Source organism: Benincasa hispida, chromosome 1 (genome assembly GCF_009727055.1).
Source record: "Benincasa hispida cultivar B227 chromosome 1, ASM972705v1, whole genome shotgun sequence".
NCBI classification, from domain to species: Eukaryota; Viridiplantae; Streptophyta; class Magnoliopsida; order Cucurbitales; family Cucurbitaceae; genus Benincasa; species Benincasa hispida.
Window position 1 is genome coordinate 20,686,470 of NC_052349.1, and position 16,885 is coordinate 20,703,354.

The 16,885-nt window shown below is 35.2% G+C and overlaps 3 protein-coding genes across 4 annotated transcripts; 2 read left to right on the forward strand and 1 right to left on the reverse strand.

Moving 5' to 3' along the window:
- Positions 1-4,292: 4,292 nt before the first annotated feature.
- Positions 4,293-10,521, forward strand: LOC120074555 (phytochrome B). The gene is made up of 4 exons (XM_039027715.1): positions 4,293-6,740; positions 7,472-8,279; positions 9,008-9,301; positions 9,804-10,521. The coding sequence occupies exons 1-4, from the start codon at positions 4,667-4,669 to the stop codon at positions 10,021-10,023; spliced, it is 3,396 nt and encodes a 1,131-aa protein (XP_038883643.1). The 5' UTR covers positions 4,293-4,666; the 3' UTR covers positions 10,024-10,521.
- Positions 10,522-12,808: 2,287 nt separating this feature from the next.
- Positions 12,809-13,915, forward strand: LOC120078781 (glycine-rich cell wall structural protein-like). 2 transcript variants are annotated; one of them, XM_039033127.1, is made up of 2 exons: positions 12,809-13,129; positions 13,204-13,915. In XM_039033127.1, exons 1-2 carry the CDS (start codon positions 12,814-12,816, stop codon positions 13,716-13,718), a joined length of 831 nt encoding a protein of 276 aa, XP_038889055.1. In that variant the 5' UTR covers positions 12,809-12,813; the 3' UTR covers positions 13,719-13,915. The 2 variants fall into 2 exon arrangements, with proteins under 2 accessions (XP_038889055.1, XP_038889077.1); XM_039033149.1 differs by having other exon boundaries at positions 13,288-13,915.
- LOC120078694 (probable pectinesterase 67) lies at positions 13,683-16,480 on the reverse strand. The gene is made up of 5 exons (XM_039033027.1): positions 16,025-16,480; positions 15,749-15,911; positions 15,433-15,639; positions 15,085-15,332; positions 13,683-14,253 (listed from the first exon to the last, which is right to left on the reverse strand). The coding sequence occupies exons 1-5, from the start codon at positions 16,300-16,302 to the stop codon at positions 14,100-14,102; spliced, it is 1,050 nt and encodes a 349-aa protein (XP_038888955.1). The 5' UTR covers positions 16,303-16,480; the 3' UTR covers positions 13,683-14,099.
- Between the last annotated feature and the right edge of the window lie 405 nt (positions 16,481-16,885).

Sequence of the window (16,885 nt, forward strand, 5' to 3'; positions counted from 1 at the left end):
GTGTTGGCTTAAATTTTTTTTTAATTATGATTTGTAGAGGTTGGATTAGAATGTCTAAAGCTGCTATCCATTAGAGTTAAAAGTTGATTTTGGTGATATAGTTGTTGGATCGTGTTGATTTTGAAGCTTCGAAGTGGTTTTGGATCGAACTACGTATTGGGTAAGTTGTTTGGAGAAATTCAGATTAAGTTATGATTGGAATTTTTTCCTAAACGTTGGATTTAATTTTGATTTATGTTTTTGGATTTATTCAGTATTCAAGGTTTTGCAAAGTTGAATTGCTAGCTATTTAGACCTAATTCCAAGGTAAGTGTCTTACTACTAGTTCGCATTCGAACCATTCGCCCTAATTACATGATGATGTTTAGACTATTATATATAATGTAAGGGACTGTCTTGATTGATATTGTCTGATATGTTGACTGAGGTGTTTTGGGTAAATTTTCATGGGTTAAGTGATGATGATTGGATTGTTTGATTTAATTATATGAACTGGTTTGACTATGGTGTTATGTAAAGATGATTGAGGACGTTCTAGGAATTTTTCCTAAGTTAAGCGACTGTGTTTATGATAAAAGTTTTAAATGTAGATTGATGCATACTAGGTATATATAATGCATGTTAACTTTTTTATTTAAGCAGTGTACACCTTACGATTGATTGTATATTCCTTCGGGATACACACTTTGACTATTTATTTGCACATTTATGATTGTTTGTGTTTCTTTGGGTATACATCTATGATTGACGTGTGCTCCTTCCTGACACACCTACGATTTATTTATGTACCTACGGATATACATCTATGACTGATGTGTGCTCTCTTGAGACACACCTATAACTTATTTGTGTACATTTGGGTATACACCTATGATTGACGTGTGCTCCCTTAGGACACATGTACGATTGATATGTGTACCTTTAGGTATACACCTATGAAAGATGTGTGTCCCCTTGGGATCACGTTTATGGTTAATATGTGACCTTCGAGTTCATTACGATTGATATGATATGGGTGTATATCGTTGCTTAGATAAAATGTAAAATGTTTAACATGTTACCTAGAGGGCCCAGTAGCGAGTCACTTACTGAGTATTTCATACTCACGATTTCTTATGATATGTTCTTCAGGTAAGAGCAAGGACAGACTAACGAATGACAAGAAGAATCTGTAACCATGCCATTAGGACCAGACAGAAGCTTTCACTCATGTTTTCATGTTTTTCATGTTTGAAATGAGTCTTGGTATTTGAAATTCTAGAACTTTTTAAGTTAAACTTTCAAGTTCTTCAATGTTTTCTAGTTTTAAATTTATGTTTTTAGGGGGACCTCGATTAAATGTTTTTTTATTTAATTTTTTACTAATTTAAAATTTTGGTTTGAAATAGTCAGCTTCGTTTCACTAAATTTATACTTCATTGGTCAAAATGTTTGAATAAAAATGTGTAGTCATGAGTAGCGATCTTTGTCAGAGTACTCGAATGGCCGAGTCGTTACATCTAAAGTCGGGATGAGTGAATTTCATCTTATATTATTATGTTCTAAGTTTCCCACTCAGTCTTGTCCCCAAAATGGTGGGCATATTGAGTCGGCGAACTGGTCACTCTCACCCATACAGATCAAAGGATAATCCCTCGTGAACAGAAGTTCATAATACACTCAGAATTTAAACTAAGTTGCCTCGGTCATCCTATTGAAATAGAAACCTAACTAGTCAAGGGAATTACATTTAGGGGTTACTATTTTGTGGTTTGGTCTTATGGAAACTCATTGCTTTGGATATCCCTACTCACAAGTCACCTACATGAACGCGTTGGATCATTGTGTTTGTATCGAATATAAAGTAGGTCATATTCATAGTGTCACCGGGATAAGGTACCCAACTTTATCCCTATACTATAGACCCTTTAGTTTGCGTTTTATCTTGAACATTGATCCCTCTATGTCTTCACATACAGTTAAAGACTCATAAGATAACCTAGGATGCTAGTTTATTGGATTTAGAGTTACTAAGACAGAGTGAATATAACACAATTAATAATACTTGTTGGAATAACAACAATAACTCTTTATTGATGACAATCAATTATTTATATTTATTATCTACGAGTTTTAGATTATAAAATCCAACAGAAGGTTCTGGGCGTGAAACTTTGAGGCAGCTATCACTAATAGTAACTATCAATGATAGCAATTAATAGCACATTTCTTAAATTGAAAGCTATCACTAATAGCAACATTGCCGATGACAACTTTCAGTGATAGCAACTGATAGCACATTTCTCAAATTTAAAGCTATTACTAGAAGCAACTATCAGTGATATTCACTTATAGTAACATCACTGATAGTAGCTATTAGTGATAGTAATTGATAACACATTTCTCAAATTGAAAGCTATCATTAATAGCTTTCAATTTGAGAAACCCGGAAGAAGCGAGCGTGGGCTGGGCATGGGCTTTTTGGACTTTTATCAATTTTTGTTCTATATATGCAATTAATTTCCCTTATTCTATAAATTCTAATATTTATGGGTTGATGGCTATATATGCAAGCACCCTTTTTTATAATTATTTGTCCAAAAAAAGTTTATACAAATTATGCAATTAATGTGTTTTATTTTTGGTCCCTAAGTTTTGGATTTAGTTTCTATTTGGTCCATAAGTTTTAAAACGTTACATATTTAGTCCTTAAGTTTTAAGTTTGTTTTCAATTTAGTCCATAGGTTTCAAAATGTTACAATTTTCACTTGATGTTTGAGTTTTATTTCAATTTTGTTTTTAGATTTCAAGATTTACACTTTTAACCTTGATTTTTCACTAAACACTCATCTTCCGCCTTTAGTGTTGATGTATGTTAATAAATTTGAAATATTTATAATAATTATAATTAATTAAGTTTCATTATTTTTCATAATTTTTAAAATTAAATTTAAAATTTTACTTTATAATTATTTTAAATTAATTAAGAGACATTGACCTCAATAATTGAAAGTGAGTTTTCAAAAAAAAATTGAGATTAAAAAATATTTTTTTAAGGCTGAGATTAGTTTTGGGTTTAGTTTTGTTGTTTGTTTCGTTGTTTGTTTTTTTCTTTCCTTTTTTTTTTTTTTTTTTTAATTTTTTGGCATAAAACATTTCGGCGAGAAGCTTCGGTTTGCTTCAAAGACAAGAATCAATACAAGTCCCATGCCCCAAAAAGATTCTGTCCATTATTTTATTATTATTTAACCTAATAAAATATTATTAACTTTCTCACTACTTTATTTTATAAATTTTAATTTGGATAAGAAAGTGCCATGTTGTCATACTTCGTTTACATTTGTTAAAAACATTTATTAATCTTTATATTAATTCTGGCGCCAAGAATCATTCTTTACTATTAATTTCTACTCTACATTTTTAATTTTCATCAAATTAAATTTTAACAGCTAGACTATTAAGTGTGACAGAATTCTTGCATTTTGGTTGAAAGTTCTTGCATGGTTGAAATGTCTGAGTGAATTTAAGGAAAAAATATATGGAATAAATCATCGATTTATTAGACACAAAATTGAAATTTAATATTTGTTACCGGGACCAATATACAAAAACGGAAAGTTTAAGCACTATAAATTCACTTTTTAATTTGGTATCAGGTAAATTATTGAGTTTTAAGAATATCTAATAAATTAATGAATTTTCAATATTGTGTTTAATAAGTCTATGAATATTCATTTTTCTTCAAAATAATCTATAAGATTTATAATTAAATTTTATTGTAATATGTCCTTTAAAATTTCAATAACCTAGTTTATAGGTTCATGAATTTTTTAAAATGTTAAATAGATCATAAATCCATTAGATACTTTTTAACGAATTCAGTAGACACAACATTAAAAAAATAGACGTCTATTAAATCTTTTTTAAAATTGTAAGATCTATTAAACATAAAATTTAAAATTCAAAAGATTTGTTACTTAAAAGACTTCTAAAATTTAAGAATTTAATTTAAGAATTGAGCTAAAGACTAAACCGGAAAGTTTAGATATAGATTATAAAGGAAAAAAACTTTAAAAGTGATTTTAAAAAAGCTGTTAATTATGAATCGTTTTTTTTTCTTTGGTAAAATAAATAAACAAAATATCAGAAAGAGGAAGAAAAAAGAAAAGAAAAAAAAAAAAGAGAAGAAACTTAAGCTACCAATCAAAGGCATTTTTCTTTCGTATTTCCAATAATTTTCCTACTTCCATCATCTTTGTTTGATGGATAAAGAAAATCCCGAGAAGCCGCAGAGAAAATATTGAGAAAAGAAAAGTCGAAGAATAATTTTTTTTCTTTTTCTTTTTTCGAATATATATATATATATTTATTTATTTATTTATTTATTGTTTTTCAAATAGAGAAGAAACATTAAACAACAGGCTGAGGTTTTCACGATATTACTGCAGCTGGGCTTTTACGTACTACTGAAATCTTTCCATTCAACAAGTTCTTTTTGTTCATAGTGATAAGTTCTCCAATTGCTTTTGATTCTGATTTTTTTATTTTTGATGTTTTGTTCTTCGTCGGAGAATCGTGATTTCTTAGCTCCAGCGCGGTGGGTACTGAAATGAGAATCGGTGGTGGGGATTTGAAGAATTTGTGGAAGTAAGTGAAAGTCAGTGGAAACAAAATTGGAATCAAGAAAATGGTTTCCAGTAATCGAGCGACGCATTCGCATCAACAACAAGCACAGTCTTCAAACACGAATACGAGCAATTTGCGATCTCATCGTACAGATTCCATTAGTAAAGCTATAGCGCAGTACACAGTTGATGCTCGTCTTCACGCGGTGTTTGAGCAGTCGGGTGAGTCTGGAAAATCTTTTGACTACTCACAATCTATAAGAACTTCGACTCAATCTGTGCCAGAGCAGCAAATTACTGCTTATTTGTCCAAGATTCAAAGGGGTGGCCATATTCAGCCCTTTGGATGTATGATAGCTATAGAAGAGGCTAGTTTTCGAGTTATTGCATACAGTGAGAACGCTAGGGAATTGCTCGGTCTAACGCCTCAATCAGTGCCGAGTCTTGAAAAGCCTGAGATCCTTACAATTGGGACTGACGTACGGAACTTGTTCACTTCCAACAGTGCAATTCTGCTAGAGAAGGCATTTGGGGCTCGAGAAATCACTTTGTTGAACCCGATTTGGATTCATTCCAAGAATTCTGGGAAGCCGTTTTACGCAATTTTGCATAGGATTGATGTGGGAATTGTGATTGATTTGGAGCCTGCAAGAACGGAGGATCCTGCCCTTTCTATTGCTGGGGCAGTACAATCGCAGAAGCTTGCGGTTCGTGCAATTTCTCAGTTACAAGCACTCCCTGGTGGAGATATTAAACTGTTGTGTGATACTGTGGTTGAGAGTGTTAGGGAGCTTACTGGATATGATAGAGTTATGGTGTATAAGTTTCATGAGGATGAGCATGGTGAGGTTGTAGCTGAAAGCAAGAGGCCTGACTTAGAGCCATACATTGGATTGCATTATCCTTCTACTGATATTCCTCAGGCATCAAGGTTTTTGTTTAAGCAAAACCGGGTTAGGATGATTGTCGATTGCCATGCCTCTCCAGTTCGTGTAATTCAGGATACAGGGCTTATGCAACATCTCTGCTTGGTGGGTTCAACTCTTCGTGCTCCCCATGGCTGCCATGCCCAGTATATGGCCAATATGGGCTCCATTGCTTCGTTAGCAATGGCAGTTGTTATCAATGGTAATGATGATGAAGCTATTGGTAGGCGAAACTCAACGAGGCTTTGGGGTTTGGTTGTATGCCACCATACTTCTGCTCGGTGTATTCCGTTCCCACTCCGGTATGCGTGTGAGTTTCTAATGCAAGCCTTTGGGCTTCAACTGAATATGGAATTGCAGTTAGCTTCACAGATGTCTGAGAAACATGTTTTGAGGACTCAAACACTCTTGTGTGACATGCTTCTTCGTGATTCCCCAGCTGGCATTATTACACAGAGTCCAAGCATCATGGACCTAGTAAAGTGTGATGGGGCAGCTCTTTACTATCAAGGGAAATATTACCCTTTGGGTGTGACGCCAACTGAGGCACAAATAAAGGATATTGTGGAATGGTTGTTGGCTTTCCATGGAGATTCAACTGGTTTAAGTACAGATAGCTTGGCTGATGCTGGATATCCAGGGGCAGCCTTGCTGGGTGATGCAGTTTGTGGAATGGCTGTTGCTTACATCACAAAAAAGGATTTTCTATTTTGGTTCCGATCTCATACAGCAAAAGAGATCAAGTGGGGTGGTGCAAAGCATCACCCAGAGGATAAGGATGATGGTCAAAGAATGCATCCACGTTCTTCATTCAAGGCATTCTTGGAAGTGGTAAAATCCCGTAGTTTACCATGGGAGAATGCAGAAATGGATGCAATTCACTCATTGCAGCTTATTCTACGAGATTCCTTTAAGGATGATGTGGCAATCAATTCAAAGGCAGTTGTGCACCCTCAACTAGGGGATCTTGACTTGCAAGGGATTGATGAGCTCAGCTCGGTTGCAAGAGAAATGGTCAGGTTGATTGAGACTGCAACTGCTCCTATCTTTGCTGTAGATGTCGATGGTCGTATCAATGGATGGAATGCTAAGATAGCTGAGTTGACTGGGCTTGCGGTTGAGGAAGCTATGGGGAAATCCTTACTTCGTGATCTTGTGTACAAAGAAACTGAAGATACAGTTGACAAACTTGTTTCCCGGGCTTTAAAAGGTAGTTGGTAGTTCAGTTACTTCTGGATTTTTTTGGCATATTTTGGTTTGAGTTGTTCAAACGACACAAGTGTTTAAGCATCTAAAATTAAAATATGAATCCTAATAATTGTCAAATTGATGCACAAGTCTACAGAAGATTCAAATTACAAATCCCTTCATCTATACTTTTTACCTTCCATTTGAAATAATTGGTATCACTTCACTTGATGTTCTTTTGTAAGTGAGAATGAACTACACTTTTTCCTCTCAGAACGTTATTGTGCTATGTAGAGCTATGTTGTGACCATCACAGTGTCTTAGCAATCTCACTTGACATGATTGGGTCAGCCCATATGCGAATGAGCTTGAGATGCCTAGAGGTTAACTTGTGTGGAATTTCTTAATGCATAATCATATAAAAGAGATATGTGTGCGTGTTGATAGGAATGTAATTAGGATAGAGTTATAGTATCAAGGATATATTTGTAATTAGTTAGAGAGATTGTTATGGCATTTGTTTATAAATATAGGGAGTGGGAAAGGAAGGGGCGGGCAATTGTTTAGTTAGATTAGGGCTCAAGTGATCTCAAGAGAGGAAGGGTTCAAGTACGTTAAATTACATGGTTTATCTTGTAGTTCTTTTATCTTTTATATTGCAATGCAATACATTTGGGTTTTATCACGTGTGGGTGCATTTATGGTTTCTCGAGAAAGTGAATATGGAAAATTGCACTTGTTGATAAAATGCAGGTGAAGAAGATAAAAATGTAGAGATAAAAATGAGGACATTTGGGCCAGAAGATCAAAGGATGCCAATTTTTGTTGTTGTAAATGCTTGCTCTAGCAGGGACTACACTGATAATATAGTTGGCGTTTGTTTTGTTGGTCAAGATGTTACCTGCCAAAAAGTGTTCATGGACAAATTTGTTAGCATACAAGGTGATTATAAAGCAATTGTTCATAGTCCAAATCCTCTTATCCCTCCAATATTTGCTTCAGACGATAATACATGTTGCTCAGAATGGAATACTGCCATGGAAAAGCTCACTGGATGGTCCAGAGAGGACATAATTGGAAAAATGCTCGTAGGAGAGGTTTTTGGAAGTTGTTGTCGACTGAAGGGTCCAGATGCATTGACCAAATTTATGATTGTCCTGCACAGTGCAATTGGAGGGCAGGACAACGAAAAATACCCCTTTTCTTTTTATGACAAAAAGGGGAAATATGTGCAAGCTCTCTTAACAGCAAATAAGAGGATGGATATGGAGGGTCAGATTGTTGGAGCTTTTTGCTTCTTACAGATAGCCAGTCCTGAATTGCAGCAAACTCTTAGAATGCAGAGACAACAGGAGAAGAACCGGTTTGCAAGGATGAAAGAGCTAGTTTACATTTGCCAGGAAGTGAAGAGTCCTTTGAGTGGTATACGCTTTACTAACTCACTTTTGGAGGCTACAGATTTGAGTGAAGATCAAAAGCAGTTCCTTGAGACCAGTGTTGCTTGTGAAAAGCAGATGCTAAAGATAATAGAGGATATGGACTTGGAATGTATTGATGATGGGTGAGTTGTTCTTTAACAATTATCAGTCTGTTGTAGGAAAGAGATACAATGTACCAATCCTTACTTTTTATTGCATCTTTGGTTGCATTCAGCTGAATTTATATACTCAATGAAGGGAAATCTGATTCATCATTGGGATGGTTATCAGAGAGTCTGGAAATGATGTGGGCTAGGGCTACGTTAGCAATCTTCTTTTACAATATTTTACTTGTTTGATAACTATTTGGTTTGGGCTTTTAGTTTTGGGACCATTCATTATTTGTAAATTATTTCTACTCCTATATGGACCTGGCTGCATCAGTATATAATTAGATTTTGTAAATCATAAAAAATAACCTTATTTCATTTAAACCAGGAAATTCTGGGTGATGGGGGAAATACCATGGCTGCAATTGATCTAGTAACATTTCTGTGTTTCGTCCTTATTGGTCTATCTGTTTATAAGAACAATGTACACCTAATATTGAAGAGTGAACAAAGAAGTCCATTTGTTTCGTGTATAATTGTGGAATTTTCTTCTTAGTCTTCTTGTATATGGTATTTAATCCAGCTACCAACAAGATGAAAATCTTGAAACAATTACAAGTTATCTTTATCCTAAATTGTCTCTTCTGCTTGCACTTGCTACACGTTCTCCCTTCCTCTTATTGGATTCATGTGAATCATTCTCCTTAGTAAATAATGTCTTGACAAGCGATAGCTAATTTTCTGGTTGCTTTTGTAATCAGTACGATGGAGCTTGAGAAGGTGGAGTTCTTAATGGGAAGTGTTATTAATGCTGTTGTTAGTCAAGTGATGATACTGCTCAGAGAAAGAAACTTACAACTGATTCGTGATATACCAGAAGAAGTAAAGACTATGGCTGTCTATGGTGATCAAGTGAGGATTCAACAGGTCTTAGCTGATTTCTTGCTGAATATGATCCGTTACGCACCCTCTCCAGAAGGGTGGGTAGAAATACGTGTCTGTCCGTTCCTTAAGCAAAACTCAGATGGACTTACTCTTGCACACACTGAATTCAGGTATGTTAACCTTCAATCATTCTTCACATATGTTTGAGCTGATGAGGTTGAAAACTGAACAAAAGAACATGATGTAAATGCATAGTTGTTCTGTTTCCTTCTTGTTTTTTTCCCTCTCTTCTTTCTTTTTTTTTTTTTTTTTTTTTTTTTTTTTTTTTTTTTTTTTTTTTTTTTTTTTTTTTTTTTGTTTCCTTGTTGTAACAATATTATTTGTTCCAATATAATTCTTTGAGAGGTGGAAAGATCGGGTGATGAGGTTTAATGCCTCCCCTTGGGCTTCGATAACTAGATCTTTTTGTGATTATTATCTTAGTTAGATTTTGTTAGATTGGAGTCCCTTCTTGTAGCTTTTGAGTTTTTTCTTTCCTTTTCCATACGCCCTTGTACATTCTTTCATTTTGCTCAATGAGAGCTTTTTGTCTTACAACACAAAAAGGAAAAGAAAAAGAACAATATTATTAGCTCCAAAAGCAAATGGCTAACGTATTTTATTGTGATGAAGGATCGTATGCCCTGGGGAAGGTCTACCTCCTGAGTTAGTTCAAGACATGTTTCATAGTGGGAGATGGGTGACTCAAGAAGGATTAGGCTTGAGTATGTGCAGAAAGATTTTGAAGCTCATGAATGGTGAAGTTCAATACATCAGAGAGTCTGAAAGATGTTATTTCTTGATTACTCTTGAACTCCCCTTGACAGAGAGAGGCCTAAACGATGTCGGTTAGTTTCTTCGATCACTTGCAGACTTTTCCCCATTAACATAAGATACTTGTGTAATTTCCCAGCCATTGTTTATAAGCCAAGCTCTGAGCTTACATGTCGTCAAGGGCGTGTGATATAATTAGTAGGTGAATAAAGACTGTTAATGTACACCACTGATCTGATCTACCTATTCTAGATGCTAGTGATGAGGTACTACAGAATTGGGGGGGAGGGGCCAAATAACAATGTTGATGTTAGAGATTCCTCTATTGGAGGATTTGGAGGTCCTATTAAGTTGAGTTGCATCTTCAATTTGCTATATGTACTTAGAGATGTATACTATTCTTACCATTTCTTCTTCATATATCTATGTAATGTTAAATACTATTGAGCTGCTGGCTTAGAGGAAAGGGAGGAGAAAAAAATTTTGTGGCCGAACAATTGTAAGTTGTCTAATGTTTAGTATGATGGTAACTTTGAAGGGATTTTATTAAAATACCATTGCCAAATGACTTATGAAATGAGCGACTTATCATCTCTTGTGGCTGAACAATAGGGTATATTTTATATTATTGTTAGTATTAGTATTAGTATTTTCATGAATTGTTTGGGATTGTTGTCTAAAATGATTTCATTAAAACTAGGCTAAATATATAATTTATTTTCTAATATTTGTACTCTTTTTTTTAAAAAAAAATTAATTTAATCTTTTTGTATTGATTTTTTTCTCATTTACGTCTTTAATATCAATAAACATTTAAGTAATAATTGCTAGCTGTTAAATAACAATTATATGGGTATGGGTATATATCACTCTGGGTCAGGTATTATAAAGTGGAAGGGTTTCTTTTTCTTTTTTAATTAATTAATTTTATGGGCGTGTATGTATATCACATTATCAACTTAACTAATAAAATATATTTAGTATCAAATTATCATTATAAATTTTTTTTAATATATTAGTGGAAATAAACTTTTCTTTAAAAAAATCGGGGAGGCCTAAAGTATAGGTAGATATATATAATGTAAAAGAGGTGGTAGATATAACAAATTTTAGATTTAGTTCTCGGAGTTTATAAGTAATAGAATATATCATCAATAGGAGTTTATCATTGATAGATTTTGATATATTTACAATTATTTTAAAATGTTGTTATACATCTAATTACTAAACCTAAAAGCACTATCAATTGTAATTATCTATTTTATTCGGGGATTTGCTCCTAACGAGTAAATGGAGATGGGAATGCATTTTTCAACCATGTCCCCACACTATTCTCCGGCCTTGACTTTATATGTATATCGGTTTCTTTATTTTTTAATATAATATACCCTAATTAATTTTTGAAAAATTTTCACAGATACAAAAAATGTCAAACTATTTACAGAAATAGTAATATATATATATTGATAGACGTCGATAAACTTCTATGGGTATCTATCACATAATATCAATTATAGACTTCCATCTGTTTTTATTACTAATAGACACCGAAGACATCAAGCCTCTGTCAAAGAAGATTAAATTTTGTTGTTTTGTGTAAATTGTTTCTCGTATTTTTCTATTTTTAAAAATTTCCCTTAATTTTTAATGAAATTCAAGAATTCTTATTTTTAAATAGGAATTTTTGGTGAAAAATCATTTTATTTAATAAAATGAAAAATCATTCATGAAAAGTAGTTCTCCCCAGGGTACTTGATCCTTGAGAAAATTTGCCTGGATCCCATAAAATTTAACATGGAATTTTGCAGGGACAAGAAATTAAATGGACCCGTTAACATCTCCAAATAAAATCGAAAATTGAAAGGAATTAAAAACCAATTAAATAGTGAATCATAGGCCTAAATTATATATTTTAGTCCAAAAGTTCTTTTATGGACTTATTCAAGACCATTTTAACGACGGATAATTGATCGAACCACTTATTACAAGGATCATGAATAAGTGGACAGTTGACTACAATTATATGCCTTATTTGAAAGCTTATTATCAAGCATTTAGATCTTATTGGTTAATTAAAGATTAGGAAACTTGATGAAACGTCGCTGTCTTTTTAACAGAAAAAGCAGGGTATGAGATGTGAATATATTTACAGTAATGCCAAATCAAACACAATTCAATTGAGATACCAAAACTCTTTTGGTTCATTCGTAGATGAAAAGTGAGGTTCTTCATTGGCCAATTCAACAATCTACTCTGATTTAAAAGTGAGAAATACATGGATACATCGTAGATCGTGGAAATTCTTATTTCTTCTTTTATTTTTCTCAAATATGTTTTGATTTTTTGTACTATGTAGTTAGAGTAGACCGTAAAAAATGTGTCCAGCTCGACCGCACTATTAAGTATTACTCCTTAGACACAACCATCCATAAGAGAGATGGAGAGAAGACAACCAAGTTGGGTCACCAAGGATTCATGATCAAAACTATACGTGAATTTGTGTACTCAAGTGATCACTTTCCACAGATCTAACTCAGACATAATTGCATATGAATAATTCTAAGATAATTGCAAGTCCACACAGTACATAGAAATATCTCACATGAGACTATAAAGTGGGGCCTAGAGGAAGACTTTTTATGCAAATAGAGGAAGTTAGTGGATCTGTGCTGTAAAATCAGTTAGCAGCTGAGGGGTGGGACCAAGCAAATTATGGAACTCACCAGCCCCTAGGTTGAAAATATAGGCATGTCATTTAAGTTTAAAGATTGTTCCAACCAACTAAAACAGTCAAAGAAGAGGACTCAACTACAATGCATTTAATGTTGTTCCCTGCAGTTACCACTATAAGTATCAACAAGATCTGTATATGGATTATTGTGCACTCCAAAAAGTGAGGTTCTTACTCTTTTCTAAGTTAAGAGTTATGACCAACTTTAGATTTAGGAATGGAGCATTGGCTCTTGTTTTGGTATTGCTGGTTGTAGGATTGGCTGAAAGCCGAAAGTTGGAGAAGGAGACGCTTGGTGGTGGTGGCGGCCTTGGAGGTGGAGCTGGAGGCGGCCTTGGTCTTGGTCTTGGTTTTGGTGGTGGCCATGGCGGCGGATTAGGAGGTGGAGGTGGACTAGGAGGCGGAGGTGGATTGGGAGGCGGAGCTGGTGGTGGAGGTGGATTAGGTGGCGGAGGTGGATTGGGAGGCGGAGNGGCGGAGGTGGATTGGGAGGCGGAGCTGGTGGTGGAGGTGGATTAGGTGGCGGAGGTGGATTGGGAGGCGGAGGTGGAGCTGGTGGAGGATTTGGAGGGGGAGCTGGCGGTGGAGCTGGTGGTGGAGCGGGAGGTGGAGTTGGAGGTGGAGCTGGTGGCGGAGCAGGAGGTGGATTTGGAGGTGGAGCGGGAGGTGGATTTGGAGGTGGTAAAGGAGGTGGATTTGGAGGCGGAGCTGGCGGTGGAGCTGGTGGCGGAGCAGGAGGTGGATTTGGAGGTGGTAAGGGAGGAGGGTTTGGAGGCGGAGCAGGAGGTGGAGCCGGTGGTGGAGCAGGAGGTGGAGCCGGTGGTGGAGCTGGCGGTGGAGCGGGAGGTGGATTTGGAGGTGGTAAGGGAGGTGGATTTGGAGGCGGAGTAGGAGGTGGCCATGGCGGCGGAGTAGGAGGTGGTTTCGGAGGTGGCAAAGGAGGTGGATTTGGCGGCGGAGCAGGTGGTGGTTTTGGGGGTGGAGCAGGTGGAGGAGGAGGCGTTGGCGGTGGTTCTGGTGGAGGAATCGGTGGCAGAGTCTAAAATCAGATTACATCGTATCAAACATGATATGAACAAAAGGAGTAGATAATCATACTCCTCATTATTTGCAAACTAATGCATGCGGCCAGCAGAAAATACTCATGCAAAGACTACCAACTTTATGACCTTATGATTATGACTACTATTTGTACTTCAATACATAATAAGAGAGAGAGAAAAAAGTTTGAAAAGGGGAATTCGGTATTTCGTCTCATTGGAATATACTTTCAAGAGTATCTTTACAAAGTAGTTTGCACATTAAGATATTATCACAAACAAAAACAAAAAACAATTAAACCAAAAAGACCGTAGAGTAATAAAAAAAAAAGGGAAGGACTAGCATGAAGGAGTGTATTAGCTTAGCTTTTTTTCTTTGTTTTCTTATAGCCACGCAGGAAGCCAATCAGTGCCATCAATAAAACCAACTTCCATGAACGGCTGAGCTTCCTCTTTAGTTAACTGTTTAGCCCATGGCGCACGGTGTCCTGATGCTGATCCTGGTCCATGGCAAGCATATTCGGCATGGAACAGATTTCTGTAAAATAACAAAAAGATTAGTTAAGTTCATGTGATGGTATACGCCTAACTCGAACATATTTCAACTAGTCAACAACATTTTTTTTTTTTTTTTGACTAAAAAGACGAATTCTCGAATATATGTCTAAGGAAAGGGGAATTCCCTTCCTAACATGGTATCTATTTTTCTGTTAATTTCTTAAATGCGCAAGTAATCAAAATTTGATGTTATTTTTTGACATGGTTAATGATTGATAATGAATGAAGAGTAATGGGCGCATGATTAATTTTGTGTTTTGAGACACTTTTAAATAAAAAGGAAGAAGCCCCTCATCTTTCTCGTCCACGTGGATCCCTCCTCTTAATGGTAAAGATAGTCCTCAACTTTTAAAGAACAATCATTTTGATAATTATTACATTGTTTTTTTTTTCTACCTAATATTCTGATTTCACATGCCCATGTTAACATACTTCAAGTTATGTCATTACAACAAAAATAAAGGTAATTAGAGTCTTGTTTTTTTTTTTTAAAAAAAAAAAAGAAAATTTCTTTCTCTATGTTTATCTCTCCTATTTATTAATGAATAATACTTAATTGCATCACAAGATATATTTATCTCTATGCATTCCATTTTCATCATACACAAAAAATAATTAAAATATTTTTAAAAAGATGTAAGAAGAATTTGTCACATAACAAGATATGATTGAACACTATGAACGAATGCACAAAGATGAATGTTACCTAAATATTTTTCTTTTATTGAAGAAAGGTGGTTGTCCTATGAGAAAATATTCATACTACTGTTTTCTATAATTGCAATTATGAATGTAGTTGCTATGTGCTTACTCTGTGCTGCCGTCGTAGCTCCAATTGGTCCAACCAGCAGGAAGAACAGTCTTGGAGAAATAAGTTTTAGCAAAAATGACTCTGGAAAATGCACCTTTTGCTCTGCCCAAATACACACCGCCAATTCCGTAAACCTTTCCTCTGATGAAAACAAACCCACTGTTCTCATTTGAACTCTTTCTATTTTGAGCTGTGATTGAACCACGGATCGTCGATCTCTTGTCATCAACCACAAACATCTCACAATTCTGCATCCACACACCAATAACATTACATACCTTTTTTTTTCTAATGCCTGTCTTTCAGCAAGCAACAACAGTATAGAAAGGGAAGGGAAAAGAGTTTTACATGGAAGACGGATCTGCTGCGGCCAAAGATGAAATCAATTGAGCCTTGAATGTAGCAATTGTGATAATAATGTCTGCCTTTATAATCGAACAATGTGTTGTGAGTGCTATAGAATCCACAGTGGTAAAATGAAATTTTATCTGCGGCAACGAATGCCGCTACCGACTGATTTTGCGATGTATAAGCCACACCAGTCGGAGCCTCATTCTGTAATAGCAAAAAATTCAACAGAAATAGAAATAAACTCAATAACAAAATACATTTTGAAGCTAATTTAGACAAAAATTACTGAAGAAAAGGGAGAAATATGTCAGACCTTGAAGCTAATTCCAAAAGCAATGAAATTTTGAGCTTCAACTTTAAACGTAGCAGATTCAATGTTATCACTAGAGCTCTGTGACCAAACGATCGATGTCCTTCCTTTTCCGTTCCCTCTCAAGAAGATGTACGGCTTACTCGACGGAATATGAACCTTCTCTCTACCGAACCAAAAATAACCACGCACTCTTTTTTGTAAATTCAAGCCAGAAAAAATGAACAATTCATCACATCAACGTAAAATGAAATCGCAGGAGAAAACCCTAGAAATTACCTGTAAATTCCTTTCCTAACATGGATGATCATCCATTGCGAATTCCCCTCTGGAACAGAATCGACTGCAGCTTGAATGGATGTGAATTCGCCATTTCCATTGATATCGACCTTGATCGTTCGATTTGTACCGATCTTCTTCGTCAACAATGGCGAGTCAATCACATTTTGTGCAGTAAAGGCATAAGAACCGATTGGAGATAAGATTAAAAGAGCAAAAGCAATCACGAATGCAATGTGAATCGGATTGAATAGGGATTTCGAGGATGAATCAGCCATGAATTTGGAGATGGAAGAGATCGATTCTTGGTGAACGAAACGAAATGAAATGGAATTTGGAAGGAAGGGAGTGATGAGATTTAAGAGAAGAGAAATTTGGTTGAAATTTCTTTTTTGAGAATAAATTTGGTCGAAATTAGAATTGGGAGAAAAGTTCGTTTGAGAAACGGAAGGTTAGAGAAATGAAGCGGGAAATTGTTGGTTGTAATCATCTCTAATTTGGAGGGCTTTTTTAACGGTTAATTTTAGTGGTTCAATAGGCAATTGTTTTTTATTAAAATATTATTTTAATCTTGTATACTTTCCAATTTCAATGGTTTACTTTCCATAAATTTTATATATACTCGTTATTGTTAGTTTAATAATAAAGGTAATGATTAAATGTAACCTAATCTCGCTCAGGTTCTCCTCTCTTAGCACAAGAAAAAAAATTTAAAAATCATTTAAAAAACAAAACAAAAGTGCCACGTGGCACGGGATGAGAGTGGCATCCAAGTTTGTTTCCTAATAATAATACCATTTCCACTCTAAATTTTGATAACATTTTTGCATTGTGATTTTTTTTTTCATGAAAAATTATTAA